Source organism: Enoplosus armatus, chromosome 3 (genome assembly GCF_043641665.1).
Source record: "Enoplosus armatus isolate fEnoArm2 chromosome 3, fEnoArm2.hap1, whole genome shotgun sequence".
In the NCBI taxonomy this organism is placed as follows: Eukaryota; Metazoa; Chordata; class Actinopteri; order Centrarchiformes; family Enoplosidae; genus Enoplosus; species Enoplosus armatus.
In genome coordinates this window covers 22,916,902-22,940,558 of record NC_092182.1, presented here as the reverse complement: position 1 = coordinate 22,940,558, position 23,657 = coordinate 22,916,902, and the positions used below count along the sequence as shown (strand labels likewise).

Here is a 23,657-nt window from a genome sequence, read left to right as displayed (position 1 = left end):
TCTCCCTATCTTAAACATCTTACTTAACCCAACACCTGCTGCCAGGAGCAAACAAAACTACAAGAAACAGTCATGCTCAAAAGCCCTCAGAGATGTGTGTTCACATGTGAAATTGATTCAGGGATGACATTTTTATGCCTCAAGCACCTCGAGTCTCCCGGGAGGGCTCTCTCAACCCTTGACCTTTTCACACTTCGGCCTCGTGCATCTGTCACCGGTGATAACGGCATCAAAATTGATTCCAATTACCCTCCAGTCCACAGTAGCCAACACAGAAGGGGGCCAGAAAGTCCCTCGCCATTAGGCAAGAGAGCGATTGGTCTTATATGTTGGAAATGAAATGAAACACTGTAAGTAAACACTGGGTGCATTCCTGTATGGAGGCTAGGAAAAGCTGGACTTACGTTAACCTCAACAGTTTAAGTTTACAGTTTACAATGAAGAAGATGGAGATCTGAGGACAGATATTCACAGAGGAGTAAGTATCACAATCTCCAACAAAATCAAAGAGAATACTTGGGCGTAAACAGGATAAACAAACAGGATATAATGTGTTAATTAGTGAGCTTTAGAGGTGCTGGTAGGCAGGTTTAGTTACCTTCGGACAGCGCCAGGCTAGCTGTTTCCCATTGTTTCCAGTCTTTATGCTAAGCTAAGCTAACCCACTGCACAAACATAAGGGTTAAACAGGGGTTAAGCTAAAGTTAACCTGCCACATACTAGGTTAGCTTTCTGTACAGACAGGCCTATAATCTTTTCGGTATATGTGATTTTTGGAACAGGAGATTTTCTGTTCTCTAAAATCCATGTTTTTCTTACAATTTCTGTCCCAGATGTCCAGTTAACTTGTTAATCCTTCTTTCTTTAACACTCCCCTATGCTCATTTTGTTTGAAAGCCACAATCCATAAACCAAATATAACAATCTATTAAAATATATCAAATCTGCCTGTCGTCAGTAAAATCTTGGGACCTACTGCGGTTCTGTATGCAGCATAATTAAGACTCTTAACTGTATTTTCACCCTCATTATATAATCATTTGTGGTTTTATCCTCAATCTGCTCTATTTGCTCTAATTGTATTCTTCTTAATATCATACTCTTTTTTTTTTCTTCAGTGACCCAATTTTTCCATGAACATCATTAAACTTTAATTTAATCTTATCTTTAATGTTTTACGCAGTTGTATGATGAACACTTTAGCATTTAAAGGATGAAGCCTAGGAGGCTTCTTCAACACTGAAACCTGCTGCAAAGTGAATGGAGCAAAGGTGTCTCCTGTGTTAATTGTTGAACAAACGAGGACCATCTCTCTATGAACTTTGCCTCCAAATGTGCCTTAAATGCCTCGAAAAAACAACTTTTGTTTTCGAGTGAAATAACCTTCGAGTTTTTTATTTTTTTACCCCCCCCTCAAGCAGCAGGTGAGGGAGCCCAGCAGAGACTGAGAGAGAGAGAATAATGAACAGTGAACATAGACCAGGTAGTTCAATGAGTGCGGATGATGAATGACCACGGGGAGGGAGTACAGGACCAGAGCAGAGGCACAGCCATTTGTTACTCTGCTGTCACAAATGTATTTTTAATGAATCTGCACCTCTGACTCCTCTGCAGAGCAGGACTGTTCCTTAAGGCCAGCATGACCCCAATATTTCCTGTAAAGCGGCGGTTCTGAACAAACCCATTTTAGCTCCGGCAGTGTAATGTAAATAACCTTCTCCTTCTGAGTGCTGGAGCATCAGTCTCGCTCCTCATTATTGTCCTTATACCTGTGCCGAGAAAAGGGGTCGTTCCCGTCTCCGTGCCGGTAGCAGGTGGGGAGGTTTCACCTTGAATCACTCTCAGCTCTGTGTTTCTCGAAGATGTTGTTTTTCTTGGCAAGAAGACCTTCAAAAAAGCTTTTAGAGTCGGCTACACTATCTCCTGGAATAATTTCAAATTCAAATTTTTCTGGTGATGTATGGCAGCTCCTTTAGATCTCCCTGCCTTTTGCAGCAGCAGGGTAAATACCTTTGTGCTCCACTTCTTGTCAGTTTTAACATGGCATCTGTTTAAAATACTAACATGATTAATTAAGAAGAATATATAGGGGGGGAAATGGAGGAGACGGGAAGTCAGAGAGGAGGAAAGTTACCTGCTGATTTCCTGCAGGGCAAACGCCTTAAAGCATGCTGCTGACACTGATGTGCGATGAAGTCAAGAGGCAGACCAAGAGGAATACATTTCCTACAGCGGTACACAGCGCTTTACTCGGCTGGGATATTGAGGATGAGTGTGGAGTCTATGAGATCGAGGTTAAGCCAAGGCCAGTTACATTCACACACCTCTGTAATTCTAGCTTTTTCCACTTTTTGCACGTCGATGTGGAAACTGCGAGGGGGAAAAAACTGCAGACACCATCCTGGAAAAGACTGCCTCATTTTGGAGGAGACTGATGCATGAGATGCTACACATGACACACATCAAGATGTGACCTGCACTGACACACACATCATTGCATTTACTGTGTTTCCATCTGTGCTGTCACACCGGTTCAACAATCTTCTGTGGAGTCGGACCTGGGCAGTCATCCATCATCAGCCTCCAGCTTCCAAAAAAAATATTTTATGCAAAGAATGGATGCTGCAAAAAAGCAATTCCACACACACACACACACACACACACTGTAGAAAAAAAACACAGCGATAATTCACACTCTCAACATACTTATCATTTTAACAGCCAAAGCACAAACAGAGCAACAAAAGGCAATCCAGGAAGATATTATTCACTCTGTTTTCTCATTAAAGCAGTTCTTGGCTCTTAAATAACACCAACGCTTTTCTTTATGATGATGTTATCTTTCTCCACGTCCGGCTCTGACAGCCGTGAGTCTTTGACCTCCATGTATGTACGTCCAGTTAGTGTCTATCCCGGGGGCTGTTGACAGCTCCCCCACACTGCTGAGAAAATGTTGTGTACAGCATCGGAACAGCAGAGGAAGTCACACACCATCTCGGGCTTGTTATGGTTGAATTAAGTCACATTGCTGCACAGGAGCAGGGAGGAGAGAGGTTGGAGGGGGGCGGGGGACTGAAATCAAATGACATGGTGTTTATGAAGGCATCTCATTGTGGCTGGACGTCTCCGTGGGAACCCTCTGCCGGCCCGGGCGATTGGTCTTGACAGAGCTCTCCCCCGACTCGAGGATCAGCGGGCGGTTGTTCTTGTCTCTGTCTTGGTCTGTGATACAAGTCTGGTTGTTACTGTCAAGACAAAATAAATGAGGTGCTTCACTCAAAAATCCACCACATGAACATTTATGTAATAAATGTTACTATTTTGATGGCTGGTTATATACTATGTTATATACTGCTGCTGCTAAACCTATGGTTGTTATTTAAAGTAACATTTAGGGGTATTTATTTTTACAAATTTGACTGGTGATTTTTTTGTGTAATTGTTGTAAGAATATCCAGCCCATATGGATTTATAAAGGCACCATTATGATGGAGCGGTGAACCAAGACCTGTCACTAAAGAACGTAAATTACTACATAAACTGCAGCTCATATAGAAAACACTATGTTTTCTCTCCCCTAGTTCTGCAAATAAAATCCGCCACAGAGAGGTTTCCTCCATAATACACAACTAAAAGCCTTTATTATAATCCAGCCAGAGGAAATCAGTTGAGACCGGAGACATTTACTAGAGTTCAGTCCTTAAATCGTTGTGTAAAGTACAATAAAATGTAACACAGACTTTTTTTTATGCTTCTGAACTTACGGCTGAAAATTTCTACTGAACAAAAGGCTTTACTTATAGAAAATCTTTAGTAAATACCAATACCTGTCTTGACTCTCTTTAGCGATTGAGCTGTCTTCATAGATTTTCAGCATTGTTTCTGTGCGGTCGTCATGGTGCTCTTTAGGCTCCTGAAACCTAGGAAATACATTTTGAAATATGACCATTTTCTTCAGTTGCCAGCGTGGTTAAAGGGCAAGGCCGGTGTTATTCTGTAGTTTTCTTATTGTCAACAAATCCCACGGAAAAGAACAAAGTCAACAATGTGTTAGTCCATCTCTTTCCTGCTCTCTCTGTGTGGCTCTCAGCTCCAAGCCCATTTGTTCCTACTGAAGACATTAAACTTGTGTCACAAATATATAGTTGAATTTATAAAAGAGTCTCAGGAATCTCCTCAAACAGCTGGTCACTGTAGTTTTTTTGCAAGCGTTAAACAAAGAGTAGTAAATAGCGCATTTGTTAGGGACTATTTTCAGCTGCGGATTAATACAAATTTGCTGCCCCAGTGAGTATTTACTGCAGCAGAACAGTGTATGTGGAAGTGAGTTAAGATAAACTACAGTGCCCATGTTCATGGTATGAAGAAACATGTCCCCCAGTGCAACAATCTGGCTCACTGATGTGTTTTTAATAGTTTCTGAACAACAATGAAGATCTATGGCACACAGGAATAAGATGCACAGAAAATACTTGCTAGAATAAATAATTAACTGTTGGTTTTGGTCTTTTTGTGGGATTTGTTGAAAGGAAAAATAATCAATTTAATAAGCCTCATCCTTCAATGTATAACTCCACTTTAGTTGGATGTTAAAAGTGGGAAAAAGCTGCATTTAATTTGGTGACGCTCCGCATTTGCAAGAAATTCAAGAAAAGAATTAAAATAACTATTCAAGAATAAAAAAACTACAATTACAATTTTGTTTACAAGACATATACCCTTTTTTGTTGTTGTCATTTCCGTTATCCATCCCAACACTTGACATACAACCCCACTGTTTCATGAAGTGGTACTTCATATCAAAGCTACTTTGGAGGCAACGAGAGCTTCCACTTCCTTCCAATCACTGTCATCAGTCAACCAATATGGCAGCAGGTGGACAATATGGGTGGAATAAATATCCTGTGAATACAACACCTGGGCTCGAGTCTCTCTTTGACTTTGGCAATGGACAGGATGTAGGGGCTGATCTGTCTGGTGATGGTGGTTAAGTAAGAGTTCTCCTGCTTCAGCTGCATTAGGTCATGAAGCTGGGCTACAATCAGTAAACAAAGAAAATACAATTAAAATAGGAACATCAAAATATAAAACATGAAATGTTAAATTTAAATTTGTGCAACAAACCTTCATAGATCTCCTGCTCATTAGTGACCCTCTGAAAAGTCTCATCCCAGATCTGTGAGAAAAACGAGGGAAGACGATATATAACATAACAGTCATTCGCCTCATGGGATACCTTGACATTTACTTCATTTCTTTTCCCTCTGTTTGCTACTCGCAGTATAAATTTATAACAATGGGTGAGCGCTAGCTTGTTAGTATGGAGCTGACTGAGGACAAATGTAGAGACTTTTTTTAATCAGACCTGGCTGGCAGAGGCAGGTACACACTAAAGGTCGAAACATCAAGGTATCACTTGACGCACCTCTTCAAACATGACTCTCATAGTTTCCACGGTGGAGTACTGGGCGGCTATCTGGCTGTCAATGTGCAACGATCTGTCCAGGATCTCTCCCATTTTATCTGTGTTGATGATGGAGTGGTGCTTAGTCAGATCTCGGTGCAGCTCCTGGACCTGGTCCTTCAGATTCTGGATCTCTGTCTGGAAAGTCTATGAACACACACGTATACCGTTCATAAGACATGACGCTCAAGACGTGCTTCAACGTCTTTAAAACAGCAGAGATTGGGCGGGGGTGCAGATGCCAGGTGAAGTGCATCAGAGCGTGAAAATCTTGTTATCCACTAGACAGGTTGAGGATGAGTTCCCAGAGGACGTCATGCTGCTGCCTTTTTATTGTTTTGCTTTGAGGATCAGCGATCGGAAGAAAAGCTGCTGCAGCAGTTTTAACCAATTTAGACCCAAATACATGTGATTTATGAACTTTAAAACATAACGTGCTTCTTGTCAATTTATTAATGTCACACATTTATCACACATTCATGATCCCCACAGGATGAACTGTAAGCACTTTGATGATCTCTAAACTTTTCATAAAGCGCTTTCCCCAAGTTAAAATTTGTCAAATTGTATTTATTTTATTTTTGCAAAACTAACGACATTCCCATAAACCTCAGCTGCACTTAGTGTTCAGTGCTAATTAGCAAATGTTAGCAACACGCTTAAATAAGGAGTGAACATGCTAAACATCAGCATGTTAGCATTGTCACTGTGAGCGTGTTAGCATGTTAGCATTTAGCTGTAAACTCTTTTAAGTCTTGGTGAAAACACCAGGTAATTGTCAGAAATGTAAATCTACTACGTCACTGGTGACGCACGGCGCTCACCCTGTAGGTGTTCTCGTAGTTGCGGCAGTGCTCGGTGAAGGGTGTTTCCTTCCCCTCAGCCAGGAGGACCTTGGTGCAGATGTTGCGGTGACAAGTGGGCCTTCGGGGCATCTCACTGAGAGACGGGGAGCGGCAAGACATGGAGAGAGGGGACTGGTGCCTGAGGTGAGGGGAACATTTATTTTTCTCTCATTAATAACTGTCCTGCATGACATTATTACTGTACGACGAGCTAACCTGTCTCTTACGCCACAGGAGGATTATAGGCTCATATTAAAGAAACTGAGCTCTATTATTGACCATATTGATCCACATGATTCTATTGCTAGCAACCGACAGTCAGCTCTGCTCTGACTGTATAGATATTTTATAAATATGGTACATGCACAGCTTGCAAAACACTCATAATCCAGTGCAATATTCTTCGAATTTGAAACCTATTTTTTTCCTACCAGTTACATTCAGAGCTTTCTATCATTGCAATCAGTTGGGAATTGTGTGCATATTGTATGCAAAACACCCTGGACCAGAATATCCATTATTACTTTTACTTTGTATTCTACTAAGATTTATAACTTTGTATACATGTTCTATATACTATCATATCATATCTAAAAAGGCATATTTTCTGCTTTACTTTCACAATCATTTAATTTTGTTTTGTATTGCATGGCAACTTTCTCAGCCAATAAAACTGAGTCTCTCATGGTACACACATTAATGACCCTGCAGCCACTTCTGCTGCTGACCTCGGAGCAGCTCCAGGGGAGATGAGTGCTTCACTCAAGCACACCTCAGAGGTGGTTTCCATCTCTCCTCTAAAGGGCGGGTAACGAGGTCAAATGTTTGCACAAACCTTTTCTTCTAAGTAAAATGAACAATTGCCTTTGAGTTGCTTGACATTTATTTCTAAATTCTCCAAGTTACTTTTTTTTCTATAAATACAACTTTGTTGAAAAATGTTGGATAAGGCTGTACCTCCTGGTGGATATGTTCATGTTTGAAACTAACCACACAAAACTTTTAAAAGTTCTGAAAAAGAGTCAGTCTATTCTTTATATGCATGTTTGCTTATCTGGTTATGTATTTGTCCTTTGCTGCTGTGTTTATTTTTTTATTTACTCATGTCTATCTTGCAAAAGAGATCTTGATCTCAATGAAATTACCTGATTAGATAAAGGTTTTACATTTGTCAAGTAAGTCAGCTGTCACTCAAAACACTCACATCTCCTCACCATCACCATCACCTTCACCAGAGTGTGACAGTATGTATGTACAGCTCATGGCCACAGAACTAGATAAAGATAAAAAGTTAGATAAAGATTTATCTGGGTTCATGTCAAACTGAGCGTAACTGCCCTGAAGCCATTCTACAATAGCCGATGTGTGAATACATCCCTCTCACGTTGCCATAAGAAAGCTGTCTTCTGAGCATCCAGGCTGTCCCAACACAGCCAATTAAAGACATTACCACTACTAAAGCAGAATCAGTTGCATGAAAGAACATGGCTGTACAACTTCACTTCTGTTCTGTGAAATTATGATAAAAATAGGGCCAGCCAGCTGGCCGTAAACCAACCCCTGCCCGGTTTGCATCCAGCATTAGCGGCTGACAAGTGGGGGAAGGAGCTTTCAGACAGCAATTTAGGACGTATCAGACACAACATTCAGTCGCACTGAGTAACAGGCTACGCCATGTGGGCGGCATTCTCAGTTACCATACGGTGAGGAAAAGCCCATTTCCTCCTCCATCTGTGAACTGAAGTATGGAGTAGACTCAAAAAATTGTGCAGTCAAGCACCTCGTGTTACGACTGTCATCTTACAGTGTCAATGGCATCAACAGAAATTCACTAAAGAGAGCAGAAAGCATGCGTACGGCTCTGCCTCTGATCCCACACCGTCAATTCAGTCTGTAAAACACCTTCACCACAATCACCATAAATATCCAAGACATTCAACTATGAAAGCTAAATATTGGGGGGTCCGTTAGGAGTTACGGCACATGTCACATACTCATGACACTCTACACGAGAATAAACTGCAATTAAATGATATATACTAATAAAATACATATAAATTTACCTGGGGTCTGGTGGGCTCGTACTCCTGCCTTCTCGCCCAGTGTTGATGCAACAGAGGACCTGTCTAAAACATGTATCCCTCTCTCTCTCTGCCATACACATGTCACCATCCAGCCTCTGTCCTCCCATCACTGACGCCAATTTAAGATTTTACCCGTGCTAAAGCTGTGACATCAGCGGCCTGGAACAAAGCGGCCCGACCGCTCCTGCATGCCAACTTCCAGATGAATCCTGGAGAGTTCTGTGAAATTACGATAAAAATAGTGCCAGCCGGCCGGCCACCAATCCCTGCCCACTTTGCATCTTGCACTGGCAGGGCGCTAAGCAAGTTGGAGAGGAGAGTTGTCAGTATGTTGGCATTAGTGGGTGGGCTTAAGGACCTGTGAACAGTTGGGAGACAGTGATGTGGAATAAAACCGGTCGAGGGGAGTGTGTGTACGTGGAGAGGGACGTGAAGAACAGGAAAAAGGACAAATCTCTTTGTTCTGAGTTGCAGAGATGGGTGTTTAAATAAAGATTGTATTTACTGGTGATTTGCTGCATTACTCAAAGGAATCTATGAAGTTGAAAGACTGAATGTACATTGTCAAAGGGTTCTCACTTGACTTCTAAATAAAACAAAACATGAAAATGAAAACATGTCCATCCATGTAGCATGTTGTCTGCCGTGTTTCTGACCTGGTCACGGCAACCAGAGCCTTCTAAAAGAGGAGAGGCTGCCTCCTTGCCAGTCCCCCCTCATGCTACAAGGTGAGTTACGTAAAGATATCAGTGTACAGAGCTTACAGACAGACAGAATAACTGCCATAGTGGGACTCAGCATGGCGCCTCCTTTCCTCTCGCTGCAGTCATCGCTGTCTACCATCTGTACTCGCAAACCATTTGGGGATTTTTTAGTTTGGATCCTTCGCAAGTGTGAAATTTTCTCCCCAGACTTTCTGATTTCTTGGAAGGATCCGAAAGATGCCACGCTAATATTCAGGCAGTGAAAGCACATTGTAAAACGAAACCTCAGAGTGAGGGATCATTTGGTGATTACATTCAGATGATATTTGGCAGCGTGGTCTTACCTTGTTGTAACACTTGTAGATCCGGCAACAGATGGAGGGCAGCGCTGACTTAGCAGCAGCAAGGGCTCCAGACAGCGGGCAAACTCACTTCTGTAGTCTGTGTTGATCTAATGGAAGATGGTGGCGATAAAGTCACTCAGTCTTGTATTGATTCAGAAAGAGTTTCAAAAATGTGTCACGTATTTCTGCCACATTATTCTCTATTGTTTCTAAGAAAAACTGAAAAAACAAAACAAAAAAAAAACCCTTCTAACCGGGTTCAGAAGAAATAAGAAAAGAAAAAAAAAGAAAATTACAGTCGGGAGCTGCAAGACTCAGGCTCACTGCTACAGTCAACCCTAAAATATATTAGTAAAAATAGCAACTAGCAACATAGGAAATCTAATCATAATCTAATAAGTAACCACCATTAGCATGATCTTTTGTCATTATCATCATTTAAATGTTTCTTAAAAATAGAAAAGAAAAAACTCCTCCATACTCACTATACTATGAAGTGACAATCTGTTTTCACTATCCACAAACAAAACAACATACATACATACTAAAATATTAAAAAAATATTACTAAATACTCCATTACCACCTGTGTCCCTTCCACCAAAACAAGTATTTTGTAAGTGTGTTTGTTTCTGTTTGACTACTATTTTCATTAACTGATATAATAAACCTTAACTAAAGGTTACTAAAGATACATTTACATGATATTCATGTTAACTACTGTGTGTTGTCCCTGATAAATAAATGAATAAAGCACCAAACTGAACTCTCTTACAAGAGAAATTGGTTCTGGGATCTTGGGCCACAGATGAAAAGAAATGGTGAAACTGCATTGGGAACAAGTGAAACAACTAATCAGTGCACTGCGGTGGATTACACGTAACGTAACCTTTTCCGGCTCTGCATGAAGGCTCTTCCTACTCACTTTGCTGCTCTGCACCGGTCTCAGACGATGAGGGAGCTTTACAATCCTCTTCAGCCTCTCCATGAGTTGCTGTGTAAGCAAGGACATCCGGGTGTGATTCAGTGACCTGTTTCACCTCGCTGAGACATTATGGACAGCCTCTCCATTTAAACACCAATTCAGTCCAGCTAATACTGTAACTTCTCTCGTGCCAAGAAAACTCCTTGGTGTTCAAGTTCTTTGTGATGTATGTGTTTTTAGAACCACTGATCATGTGTTGCCCACAGTTATAGATCAGATAAACGCAGTGAATCATCCTTTTTTGTTCTATCTATTCATTTGTTTATATTCGTTTTACTTTTTGGGTTATGTATTCACTTCCCCCTCCCACCCCCCCCCCCCTCCTTCTTTCCTACCCACTTATGTCTTCTATTGCAGCGCTGTAACTCCACATTAATATTTCATAAAATTCTAATTAAATTCAATAATAATAAACCGTAGTTCATAGTTTATGCGGCTGTACTCACGTAACCCATGTCCAAAAACTCAAACTTGTTGGCTGAGCTGAGGAAGGCCGAACAGGTGACGAGGTGAACCTGAAACCGTCAGAGAGATTAAAGGTTAGCTTTCATACGAGCTGCATGAAATATGAGACACCAGCAGACTGAAACTGAGATTAAATTCACACTTAGTATGATCAGAATGACCATCATCATCTTCATAGCCCAGGTACAGGCAGTGGTGGGGAGTAATTAGTACATTTACTTTGAGGTACCTGTACTTGAGCATTTCCATTTTATGCTACGTTACACTTCTACTCCACTACATTCACAATATTGTACTTTTTACTCCACTACATTTCTCTGACAGCTGGAGTTACCCCTCCAAGGGGTCACAAGATAAATCCCAAGTTTGGAAACTACCAAACTGTAAATAAAGTAGTTAAAATTAGCTATGTCTGTAAAATGCTGCTTACACATTGATACATCAGTATTAGTTCCAGTCTAATAATGTCATGCATAATAAATACATCAGTGACAGGAGGATTATTTTACTGCAGAACAAGTACTTTTACTAGTACATTTTGCTGATGATACTGCTGATAATAATCGGAGTACTTCTTTCAAGGTATTATAATAGTTTGTGACCAGATGTCTGTCAGCAGCAGTGGTTTTGTTCCTGATTATTAATATTATAATTATATTTATCATCAGGTTTTTATGTTACTCTACCTGGAGGGTTGGTAGGAGGGCAGTGAGGTGTGAGAGCTGCTCCTTTAGTGCTTTCTCCTTCTCCTCGTGTTGACTGCAAACACACACACACACACACACACACACACACACACACACATGTAAGGCTACACCTTCACATCCTCGCCTGCTGTAATACTCAGAGGATTCAGCTCAGGAGGTGCAACCACAAACAACATACTCCATATTTCCAGAAGCTAATCTGTCTGTCTTCTCTGTCTGTAACAAACAAACAGGCGCAGACGCAGGGCCGGACACACAAAGCCCGACATAAATAGCCTTTAACACCCTTCCGGGAACACAGCCACTGGACGGCTTCCAGGCAACAGAGAGAGAGAGATGGAGAGAGATGGAGGACACTGGGCACAAAAAATCTCATTAAAGATCCCCACAGAGTGCAACCCGATACACTCTCTTACTCACATGCACAAAATTGTTCCCATTCAATCACGCATACGTACGCACGGAGCGCATGCTGCAGAAGGAAAGTGCTCAGAAATGATTTGGAATCATTTGGAATTCTTGCTGTTTGTAAATGGGAGTTTGCATTTTCCCAGAGAACGTAGAGGCAGAGATAAAAAGACAAGTTTCATGTCTGTTTATGTTCAAATACCATATATTTCAGCGATTAGTCATTAATCTTACATAAAATTTAATTGATGTGCAATAATTTGATCGAGACTAATTAGTTGCAAACCTCGGATGACATTAAATCAAACTTTAATGATTGCTGTGGGGATGTTGTAAGATTTTAAATTATTTTAGTGGCTGGATACTGGTGAGTTAATGCTAAATTAATGGTTTGGGAGGCTGTCATTAACCTGTTTTTGCAAAGTATTTTCTCAATTTTACAGTCTTGTTTCTGCAGAAGCAAGCAGCTACAAAGTAAGTAACATTGCAGCAGGCTGCCACAAATAAAAAAAGAGATATGATCCGATACTGTGTAGAAAACAGCTCAAAATCACAATAATGGGTGTTGCAACAGACACAAGTTGGTAAATTCTCAATAGGCCCGATAGCAGGTGTTGAAGGTGCTCTGGTGTTATTTAAAGTGGAGGAAATCTACAGACTGCGTCCAGGTTTTCCTGCAGCACTTGCTGTCGATGATGTTATGGATTTGAGAAAGTCAATCATTTACATACTCTGTATCTGTGTACCAAGACTTTTCAGTTGGCTACATTTTCATTGATTGGATCCAGGCACAAGCTGCAACCACCGGCTTGAAGTCTGTAATCCTCCTGAAGCGGTTTTAATTCTGTACAATGCTTTGTTGAAATGAAAATCACCCAAGAAAATGTGTTTGGTGAGGAGAGAGATTATTTCAGAGCAAACAGTGTGCTGCTATTCTTCACCCTGAGTACAATGCAGCATGATATAATGGAAAAACTATCAAGTGACCCGGTGACAGTCGGATAATAGCATTCAATTTGGTAAATATTGTGACACGAGCTTTATGGCAACAAAGGAGCATTTTCACATAAGAACTGTAAAGCTGTATATATTTTATTTTACCTCTGAGCTGCTTTCAGCAGGATCTTCTTCCTCTCTGCTAGCTTTTCCTGTCAGATGAGAACAGAGAAAACAGCCCCTTTTATTCCCCACACTGCTGTGAAACTGGCCTTCAGCTCTCTAATACCTAATGAATTTTCAAGATTGTGGAAAAGAAACTGGTGTAAATACCTCAGTGTGGGGTCTGCTGTCTTTGATTGTTCAATATGCAAAGGAAATACACTCTTTTCTCACAAATAGGTTAACAGAGACATCCAGTGGCCAAGCAGTGCAAATGGTGTCAGATGGAGCAATTTACTGCACGTTAACCTCAGACTGAGGTCAGAGAATATTTCCATCTTATCTTTAACTTCCACTTAAGAATCACTCTGTAGAGGACCAGATGTGTTTCAGAAAGACATATTTACCAGTTACTATTTCGCTCGCTGCTTAAAGTTAAGGTAACTCTTGTAAAAGGGTAGCGAAAACATTAGAGGGAGCGTAGTTGTACTGTACATTCATCACATTTAGGTGCAAAGTGATTGGAAATCAGCCTTTATGAAAGAGTAACGTCTGCACGCTGACTCCAAACCACATACTTATTGAAACTGATTATTTTCTTTACACGTCAAACTCTGACACCAAGAGGTCTGAATTAGATAAGAGATAGATTTTGTACAGTCAGATATATTTTGGTATAGCTTCTTGTTGATAGCTGTCCATATTCTACATGTATCTTACTGTGTGTTATGCTTCCTTTCACAACTACTGTGGCTATCAAAAGTATTTTGATATACTTACATACTTGATGTATTCTTTTTATTCTGTTGCTGTTGGATGATTAACCACACCTGCCGATCAGCCTATTGGTGTGCATATACATATCTATATATACATATATATTGTGGCGTGGTTTCAAGTCAGTGTGCTGGAGTTACTCTTTTCACTGAGTGATGGGGGGGGGGGGAGGAAATATATCACATCAGGATCATTATATAACCTGCAGGCTGTTGAACAGAGTACAGATTGCGCTCTCTTCTTCCTCCACATTCAGACACACTTCTCCTATCATTGCTCTCAGCAGAACAATAGCCTCTCGAGTTGAAGTCTGCAGCTCCTTCACCACCTACAGACGGAGAAGGAGGAGGAGGAGGAGGAGGTTCACTGTCAATGAGAGGCCATGTAGGCTTCTGCACTGCCACACATTTGTCATCAGAGCCTTTATCAGAACTTCAAGACGAAACATGCAGGCATAGTTAAAGCTCATTGCAATGACGATTCAAATTCTTTTAATACTGCCTGTTTCATTGTTTAACACTTCCGTATGGTTTTGAGGCAGAGCACCCAGTGAAATTTTGGCCAAAATGATGTGTGTTTGACCCCAGTTAATCCAGCAAAGCTCAAAATATTGTAGACACTCCTCATTTATATGTTTATATATTCAAATTGCACTGTAATGAGCTACACAAATTCTGAGTGCACCTGCACCACATCTCACAATATCATCACCACTGCTGAGTGCTTGAATTATTCATAATGCCAAATGTGTAGATGAACAGCCACGACTCTCTCACCAGAACAGCCTGGTCCAACATCTCACACCCCTGCACGTAAGCTGTTTCAATATCAATGCAGTGAGTCCGACTCTCCCTGTGGTAAACAAACAAAAGCTTTTAAATTGAATGTGCAGAAGAGAACGTCTGACAGTTATACATTTTGTGCAGCGGATTCACTCACACTCGCGTGTCTCTGAAGCACTTGATGCAAAGCATAGACTTATTCTCTGTCGAGAACAGGATGTAGGGCTCCTCGTGAAGCGCTGAGGAGACAGAGACGCCTTTTAACTTGAGCCCACAGGAGTGTGAGAGTTAAAGTATTCAGTTTTTCAGTGAGCAGATTTGTGAAAAACAAATACAAGAGGCTCCAGAATACAAACACTGGTTGGCTGACGAACGTAAGTGCTTTCATGAGCCCTGGAAATCTAAGCAGAGCGCAGAAGGGACTTCACCTCTCATGAGCAAGCTGCTTCTACACTGGTGTGATAAAGCCATGCAAATTACAGGTGGCACTCACAGCACTTCCTGTGTTTGGCCTTGGTGCGTTTGGCCAGCGATACAATCTCATGGTGGGAAAACATTCTGGCTTTGTGAGTCAACTCCCTGCAGGCGCCGCACAGTGGCTGGCGACACGTGTTACAGTAGTACATCACCCCTGCGTCCTGTACGGAAAAAAAAGACAAAATGGAGAGATGCTTACATCATTTTATATGGTTTAAAGCTACACGAGGCAATATTTGATGAAAAATACATCTGTCTTAAAGCTACTATATGCTCCCACAGTGGTATACACAGTGGGTTTGAACACTGAGATGAGTGAATAGAACTGCACCAATGTTCACCAGGATGTCTAATTTCTTTGCAAACACAAACGTGTGCCGTCAAAATAATTTGAAAGATGTTATAATCACATAAAGTTCTACACATAACAGCTTTAACATCCGAAGTGAAACGTGAAGAAACTGGATTCATCCCTGTTGAACCTTTTGTTTCTCTTTTATATCCTCAGAGTATGAATGTCAAGACATTTCTGGGACTTGAAGTCCACATTTTTTTTCACTTCCTCTGTGTTATTGTGCGTCACCAACACTTCCTGGAAAAGCTTTCATGTAACATAAATGTACATTTATTTCTCACGTCTGCGTCATGGCTATATATTGAAATACAGGCCCAACATCTGACTGTGGACCGATGTGGGTCTGTCTGTCAATTTGTACCTTTTTGTTACTTTCCTGGTCACAGTTGGCGCACTGCACTGTCTCCTCAGCGTCCGCATTGTTGTCAACCAGGAACTTCAGCAGGCGGTCCTCTGGTGGGAGGGCGCCATTCCCTTTCACTATGGATGGGTATCTGTGACAAAGACAGACATTTAGACAGCTGTTGTTCAGAGAAAACTGTGGAATTTATTACATATAGTTATACTGGCAAGCATCTGTTTTAGTCTTCAAGTTGAGGGATGCCAGGAATAATTAAAATAGTTTGATCGGATAAAAACTAAGAATGAAAGTGAAGAACAACAGCGATTGGCTCTTGCAGTTGGATGTTTGAGCTTCACTGTGCAGAATGATGCACATTCATAGTTCGACACTAAAGGGCTGTTTTCACATTCAGCTGCTGATGGAAGAAAGTTTCTCTTCACCTTAAATCCGTGTTTAAGGCGTGTACATACGAGCAGGATTATGTGACATCACGACTAGTTTGGAAGCCAATCATGGTTCAATATGAAACGGATGTAGAAACGTCAAACCTCCAGAGAACATCGTTAAACTTAAAAAGTTAAACTTTTGTAATGACCAATATTTCCATATTCATAGATCTGATTTTTCAATGAGGAAAAATGTGTACATGAATTTTAAAGAATAGTACTTTTGTTTATGGATAGATCATATTTCATCCTCTGCATGTCAAGAAGTTAAAAATCAAAACATATTGCACCTGCAAAAAAATAAAAAGCTCCATTCCAGTCCTCATCCCCTAAAACAACAAGAGAAAATATAAACAGCAATAACAACAATAATATATACAGTAAGGAAAACTGATCTAAAGTTTGAGAAACAAACAACCCTACGTACATACATCTATACAACATTTCCACAAAGTGCCTGAGTAATCCAGCAATACTGAGATGCTCCCCAAGAAAGAAAAAGAAACTAGTAGCAATAACAATTGAAAAACTGAAGGAAAAAAAATCCATCGAATTGAAATATGAGGCTTCACAACTAAAGATTTTCTAAATATGAAAGAAAAGGGGTCCAAAAATATGTGCTGCTTTTTAAAAGGCGAGGCAAGTTATTTTGTATGATGCCTTTCAATAACGATGCAATTCAAATCTGTACCTAAAACATAAAGAGGCATCAGGACAGGGTGTAGAAGAAGCACAGGGCAATATAACAAGCATATATGAATAGGATTTTAAATGTGTAAAATAAAAAAGAGGATAAAAATAAGCTGAATTAAGCATAAAACAGGGATAAGTTACAGTGCAGGGCAAGATATGGATAAATCGTCCCAAAATCTGTTTTAAAATAGTGTGTGATTGCCCTGTCTGAAACGCCACAATATGTTTTCTGCAGTACTGCGGGAGACCTGAGGGGGCAGCAGTGACGTCCAGGGCACCTCCACCATAGAAGAAGAGAATGCGGAAGAGGCTGTCAAACGTGCTCGTAGGGTGAAGCTCGTGTTATCTAGAAAGTTCCAACAAAATACACCACTGAGCGAGAAGCGTGAGCGCATGTAAACGTTTTGTACACTGAGGGAAATATATTCGACGTTGAAAATGTCTGTTATTTCCGAGGAAAATGTGCGAGGTGGGAGCGTTTTCAAGGAGATGAGCGCCGACGACGACGACTGGCAGCCCACTGAGATCGAGAGTTTGTGTATGAACTGTTTCCAGAACGGTATGACACGTTTACTTTTGACCAAAGTACCGTTCTTTAAAGAAATTATCGTCAGCTCTTTCAGCTGCACTAACTGCTGCTGGTCAAACACCGAAATCCAGTCTGCGGGCCGGATTCAGGATCAGGGCATTTGTTACACATTGAAAGTCAAAACAAAACAGGACTTAAATCGGGAGGTTGTGAAAGCAGACAGTGCTACCACCAGGATCCCTGAGCTGGATTTTGAAATCCCTCCCTTCACCCAGAAAGGCGCACTTTCTACTGTTGAGGGCCTTATAGACCGAGCAGTTGCTGGTTTGGAGCAAGACCAGCCTGTCAGGCAAGCAACTGACCCTGAGGTGGCTGAGAAAATCAATGAATTCATCCAGAAGCTGAGGAAGTTAAAAGAGGTTGAAAGTGAATTCACTCTGGTGATTGAGGATCCATCTGGCAACAGTTTTGTGGAAAATCCAGTCGCCCCTCAAAAAGATGAGGCTCTCACTGTGTCCCGGTTCACGCGGACGATCCAGCAGGATATTCGGCTGGGAATAAGGGCTGATGATGACTTGGATGAGGACGAGGACGTGGACAAGGAACCGGCAAGCAACAACCAGGAGGCCTTGAGAGATGAGGTTTTGGTCTTTGACACCAACTGCCCAGAATGCAACGCGCCAGCCTCAACCAACATGAAGCTAGTCCAGATCCCTCACTTCAAGGAGGTCATCATCATGGCCACTAACTGCGACAGCTGTGGCCATCGGACCAATGAGGTGAAATCGGGTGGAGCCACAGAGGAGCTGGGCACCAAAATCACCCTGCACATCACCGACCCATCAGACATGACCCGAGACGTGCTCAAGTCGGAGACGTGCTGCGTCCTCATCCCGGAGCTGGAGTTTGAGCTGGGGATGGCAGCTGTGGGCGGGAAGTTCACCACTCTGGAGGGGCTGCTGAAAGACATCAAAGACCTGATTGTCTCCAAAAACCCCTTCATATGCGGTGACAGTGGCACGACAGATCGGGTGCAGAAGCTGAATGAGTTTGGGGAGAAGATAGACAAAGTTGTAGCTGGAGAAACAAAAGTCCACATCATCCTGGACGACCCGGCAGGAAACAGCTATCTGCAGAATGTGTACGCCCCAGATCCAGATCCTGAGATGACTGTTGAGAAGTACACCCGCTCGTTTCAGCAGAATGAAGACCTCGGCCTGAATGACATGAAGACTGAGGGCTACCAAGAGGAAAAATGAACTTCCAGCACCAGCTCAAAGGACTAAATGAGTTAATGTCTTGTCAAAAACCCAGTGTAATTATATCGCTCCATATTTTCTCCCATTTTCATACATTTTAAGTTAAACACTGGGTGAATGGTTGTTTCCATCAGTGTATTAATCAGTGAGAGGAATTCTAAGTTGTCTAAATGTACATTGAAAATAAACATTAAAACACATGGAAGCTGCTGTAAATACAGATGAATCCTTGGAACTCCTTGTTTATTGCATTCTTGTGACACCCCAGAAGATGGCGCTCTGCTCTCTCTGTTAAAAAGGATTTTGTTTTTCTCTGAGGACCACAAAGAGTGTGACAAGTTCATCTTTTTATACACCTGTAAGCATGACATCATCTAAATAAAAATGTTCTCTGAACCGATCGTTGAGCTGTGCTCTTTGAATTGGCAGATGTTGGAAGACAGAAAGTAACGTTTTCCGTTGTAATTTAGATTCAAGTACTGCTTTAATCTGCATAATCAGTCAGAGGAACAGCCAGAATTTATACAGAACTATGAACAAAGACTTGATTTAGATTCCTCTGAATTCTGGGTGCTTTTTACAGATTTACATGACAATTTCCACAGGATTATCTTGCTATGATAATATATTAGGGCTGCAACTAACGGCTATTTTCTTTATCAATTAATCATTTTGTTGTCAGTGAAATATGCCCAGTATAATTTCCCAGAGCTGAAGGCGACATGTTCAAATCCTTTCTTTTCAAAGATAACAATAGAAGAATACAATAACAAAGAAAAGCAGCAAATCTTCACGTTTGAGAGGCTGGATTTGTTTATAAAAAAAAAAAATGATTGACTGACTGAAATGATTAATCATCAAAATAGTTGCCAATTCATTTTCTCGCTTGATTAATTGACTTATTTATTAAACAAAAGATTAAAACTCCAGCACAATGATGATTTAATCTCAGGTAGAAACACTGGCAGCTGCAGCGGCCACTTTCTGTCACATTAACCACGTTTGCACAGGCCTGTTTGATTTACACACAATGCTGTTTGCCTCATATTTATTCAGTTGCAGTGACACAAATGTCCTTCGCCCCTTTCTGCTGTGCATGTTTTATCTAGTTTTCATAGCAACGGGGATCTATTGTGTTCTACTAATAGCAGAGTAGTGAATTCCTAGATTACGTGGTTCTTGAGTGAGCAGCTGTTAGCAGGCTGCTGCTGCTGCTGATGGAAATAGTCCCCTGCAGCCTGAGCCCAGACAGCAGAGCACAGTGGCTCTGTGCCCACAGGGCTATTTCCATAGACAACCAATGATTTCCTGGGTTTTCCCTCCTCATTTCTCGGTACCTTGTGCTTTGAATAAAAGAATAAAAGCACTGCTGTTAGTATTACTTTGACTTATACAGCTGACTAGCACACATTATGAGGCAGATAAATGTGAAAGTCGCCTGAGGTTCAGCCATTATATTTAATTTACAACAGTTAGCTCATGGTATAGTTCCGACGTGGAAAGAATTCAAACATAAACACAGACACACACATATATGTATATATATATATATATATATATATATTTATATAGCCTCAGCAGAAACCCTGTTTTAAAAAGAGGTGGATATAGTTGTGACTGAGCAGAATCAGGACTCAGTGTGACTAACATTTTTCATACTGAATCTTTGTACTTTATTTTTTAGTATTGCATGGTGGTGCTGTGTAGTATTGTGTACTGTTTACTGTGGGTGTCTGCCATGTGCGGTCTATGTCTCTGATTTCCTGTTGATTGTTATTCTTCTTTTTAATGTGTATTTTTTTTTTTTTTGCCCACACTGCAAACCAATTTCCCTCTGGGAGGAGCCAGTTTAACTGGCTGATTGGCTGAACAGAGACATGACATGAGCACTTGAGAACAATGCAGTGACATTGAAAGTCATCATCGTCGTTTGATTCTCTTCATCTGCACACAAGAGAAATCGGAAAATCTGGGTCACGTTGTATCTGTCGCAGAGGAAAAGACTCCTGGTATAATCACTTTGCAGTAGAAGTTCTTCTCTATACATCCCTGTGTGCTTCGATGGGAGAAAGTTAATACCGCAGAGCTGAAGGTGACTGTTAACCACGAGTCATTCCTTAATAGGGGATGAAATGGATTGGTATCATGTGACTGCTTTTGATTGCCCTAAGCTGCTGGCACCAGTGACAAATACCAGTATGCTTTGTTTGCTGTGTGACTGGTCTTAGAGGAACTTGCCGGCCCCGCTGAGCGCTGGGGCCAAGGACTAAATCAGAGTCTGGGATGACCCTGCAGCTGCTCCAGCCACTCAGGCCTGCCCTACCCAGACCAGGCCAGCAATGGGTCACTGAGCAGCAACCCTCAAACCAAAACAGAAAGACTTGATGCTCTCTGAAACCAATGGGATTCCCCTCAAATCTCCTGCATGAACCAAACAAATCTACTAATCAACTTATGTAGAACGAATCCCTTTGAGCAACGCTGCCCAAAAACTGGGGCCTTTGGGAAAAATGTGGCTTTTCACACAGAACGTCTGACCCTCCATGGGGATTCAAGGAGCAAAATAATTTTACTCTACTGTACTTCAAACAGCTTAGTCATGTTTGAGCAGTTTGAGATCACCTGCTCATTACACAGCATCAGCAAATGTATTATGACACAAGCTGTGTGAGGTTGTAATCCAAACTCAGTGTGTCTATAAGCCACCAAACCAGTCAGTCATTGACCTTTGGCCTCTATATTTTCAGTTTGTTTGGGGATTTACGGCTTAGTACCATACGTGTGATGTCCAGGCTCAGATATCCTACGCAGACACAAAAACACTGTGTTGAATATCCATTTCTAGTTCAGAAACTTGATTTAAACCTTCATATTTTTGAGGGATTTTTATGTGAATATAATAGAGCGTCCGTTTATAATGCAATCTGAGCGCGGAGACAGAGAACATACAGTATGTTTAGGTTTTTCAATTCCTTTCAAGATTGATCATCTCTGTGCAGCCTAAATCGGTCCGAATCAACCTCACAGTGCTATTTCTTACCCACAGAGGGGGCAGCTGAGACGGCTGTCATTGGTCCGGCCACGTAGGCAGCGGGCACAGAAGATGTGGTAGCAGTCCAACAAACACGGGGACTGGTACTGCTCATGGCACAGGTGACACACCAGGGGGTGGACAGTAGTACAATCCACATTACACAGGTTATCCAAGTTGGTGAAGATTCCTCCTGCCATCTGCAGACAGCGCATGTGAGAGTATCACCTGATTGATGAAGTTGTAAAAAGCCACGTCATCACATCACTAACAAAAAAAGCTTGTGTCATGGTCCAAATATTCCAGTTATTATAAGAGAGGCAAAGCCGACTTTGATGTGAAACACTTTAACCAAGAGAGTCAGATATTAACAAAAACAAACAAGAGGAATTTTCTTTTTCTCTCTTACCTTGTCAGATGTGTAGATGAGTGTGGGGATTCAGTGATAACACACAATCCAAAGATGTCAAATAAATAACATCAAAGACATTGTCAGCACCACCATTTTATCCAGCCAACATGTCCTACTGTAAATGCAGTAGGCCTGTCTGCAGAAAGCACAGAGAGCCACTGTCTTACCTTTCAGTGGTGCTATCAGCTACCCCCTGCAGGAATGACAGCAATGCAGAAACTCTTCAATAGTAGGCCGATGGGGTCCCTCCGCCAGGCAGCTGACAGCACACACCTCATGCCAGCCCCCAAGTGTTGCCAAAGTGCAAAAGGGACATTTAATATTGCTGTCCCATACAGATTAAAAATACAGTTGTCCTATTTTTAATGTCACACTGTTGTTACGTCTTGGACTCCAAGGCAGGGTGACGGGTGGAAATTACAACGCTTTTAACTTGTGATATTACTTGTCTTATTTCTACAGCCATCTAAGCACTTTGCAAGTGCTACATAAGTGAAGTATTATTATGTTGCATACAATAACATCACTTTCTATTTTGAGTCATTCATTCTAATTCAAGAGTGAAAATGTTTAATGTAATGAAACGTTATGAATTAAACTGTTTCATAAAATAACAGGTACCCCCCCCCCTTTTTTTAACGTTCTTTTTAAGTCCATCATTTAAAAATAATTTCCAACTAATTTCCTTGGAGGTTTACCAAAAAGAACTATGTAATTTGGTGTTAATTATAGGGAGACTAGATATGTCTTTGGAAGAACTGCTCACTTTAAATCCAGGTAAATATTCATCCATTATTCTTTTATTATATAAACTTTATTCTCCATATATGTTGATTTTTTTTGCTTACTTTTCTAGTTTTAATTAGTTGATTGAAAGTGTTGCACAGTCTCTGTTATGATTATTTCCAATGTACATAGTCCTTAACAAGAAACGTTTTAGAGATGATTATGAAACTGCGGGCATAAAGTGAAGCATTAACAAGTAATCTTGACTCAAGGTCCACTTATTTATTTTTTTCCTGATGGAGTTTGCTCTGTCGTCATGGAGATGGCTCAGTTGTTTAATATCAGTCACATATTATCAGTTTGTTTGATACAGTACATGTTTTGTCTGTTGTGATAGTTGTAGTGTCTCCACTTAATAAAGGAGCTATACATCTAACAACCATTGTTAAAGAAGCAGCTAAGCTACGTTAATGTTTTTTGGGAAAGATTAACGTTCCTCCTAAAGACCGACTGTAGCAGCAGTTGGCCAGTAAATAAGATCAAGTCTGCACGCTTTCAACTGCCCAGTGTTTGCCCCTGTAAGAGCTATTAACAATGTTTGTTATTTAAGAAAATCACATCTGGTTGCTCATATTTAGCATGGACGTTAGCTATAGGATTAAGCTAGCGCACCACAACTGGGTCGTAATAACATTTACAGTACAAATGAATCTGGAATCCACAC

General features: G+C 41.1%; 2 protein-coding genes across 2 annotated transcripts; one reads left to right on the top strand and one right to left on the bottom strand.

Annotated features, from left to right (window-relative positions):
• Positions 1 to 2,232: 2,232 nt before the first annotated feature.
• Positions 2,233 to 21,995, bottom strand: rnf207a (ring finger protein 207a). Its single transcript, XM_070903124.1, has 18 exons — positions 21,805 to 21,995; positions 15,856 to 15,988; positions 15,156 to 15,300; positions 14,820 to 14,901; positions 14,657 to 14,732; positions 14,083 to 14,208; positions 13,107 to 13,153; positions 11,577 to 11,649; positions 10,872 to 10,940; positions 10,366 to 10,434; positions 9,453 to 9,548; positions 7,683 to 7,708; positions 6,289 to 6,448; positions 5,426 to 5,611; positions 5,125 to 5,176; positions 4,918 to 5,035; positions 3,828 to 3,920; positions 2,233 to 3,245 (listed from the first exon to the last, which is right to left on the bottom strand). Exons 1-18 carry the CDS (start codon positions 21,993 to 21,995, stop codon positions 3,095 to 3,097), a joined length of 1,893 nt encoding a protein of 630 aa, XP_070759225.1. The 3' UTR covers positions 2,233 to 3,094.
• zpr1 (ZPR1 zinc finger) lies at positions 17,415 to 19,160 on the top strand. The gene has a single exon (XM_070903106.1). It carries the CDS (start codon positions 17,415 to 17,417, stop codon positions 18,762 to 18,764), a length of 1,350 nt encoding a protein of 449 aa, XP_070759207.1. The 3' UTR covers positions 18,765 to 19,160.
• Positions 21,996 to 23,657: the final 1,662 nt, after the last annotated feature.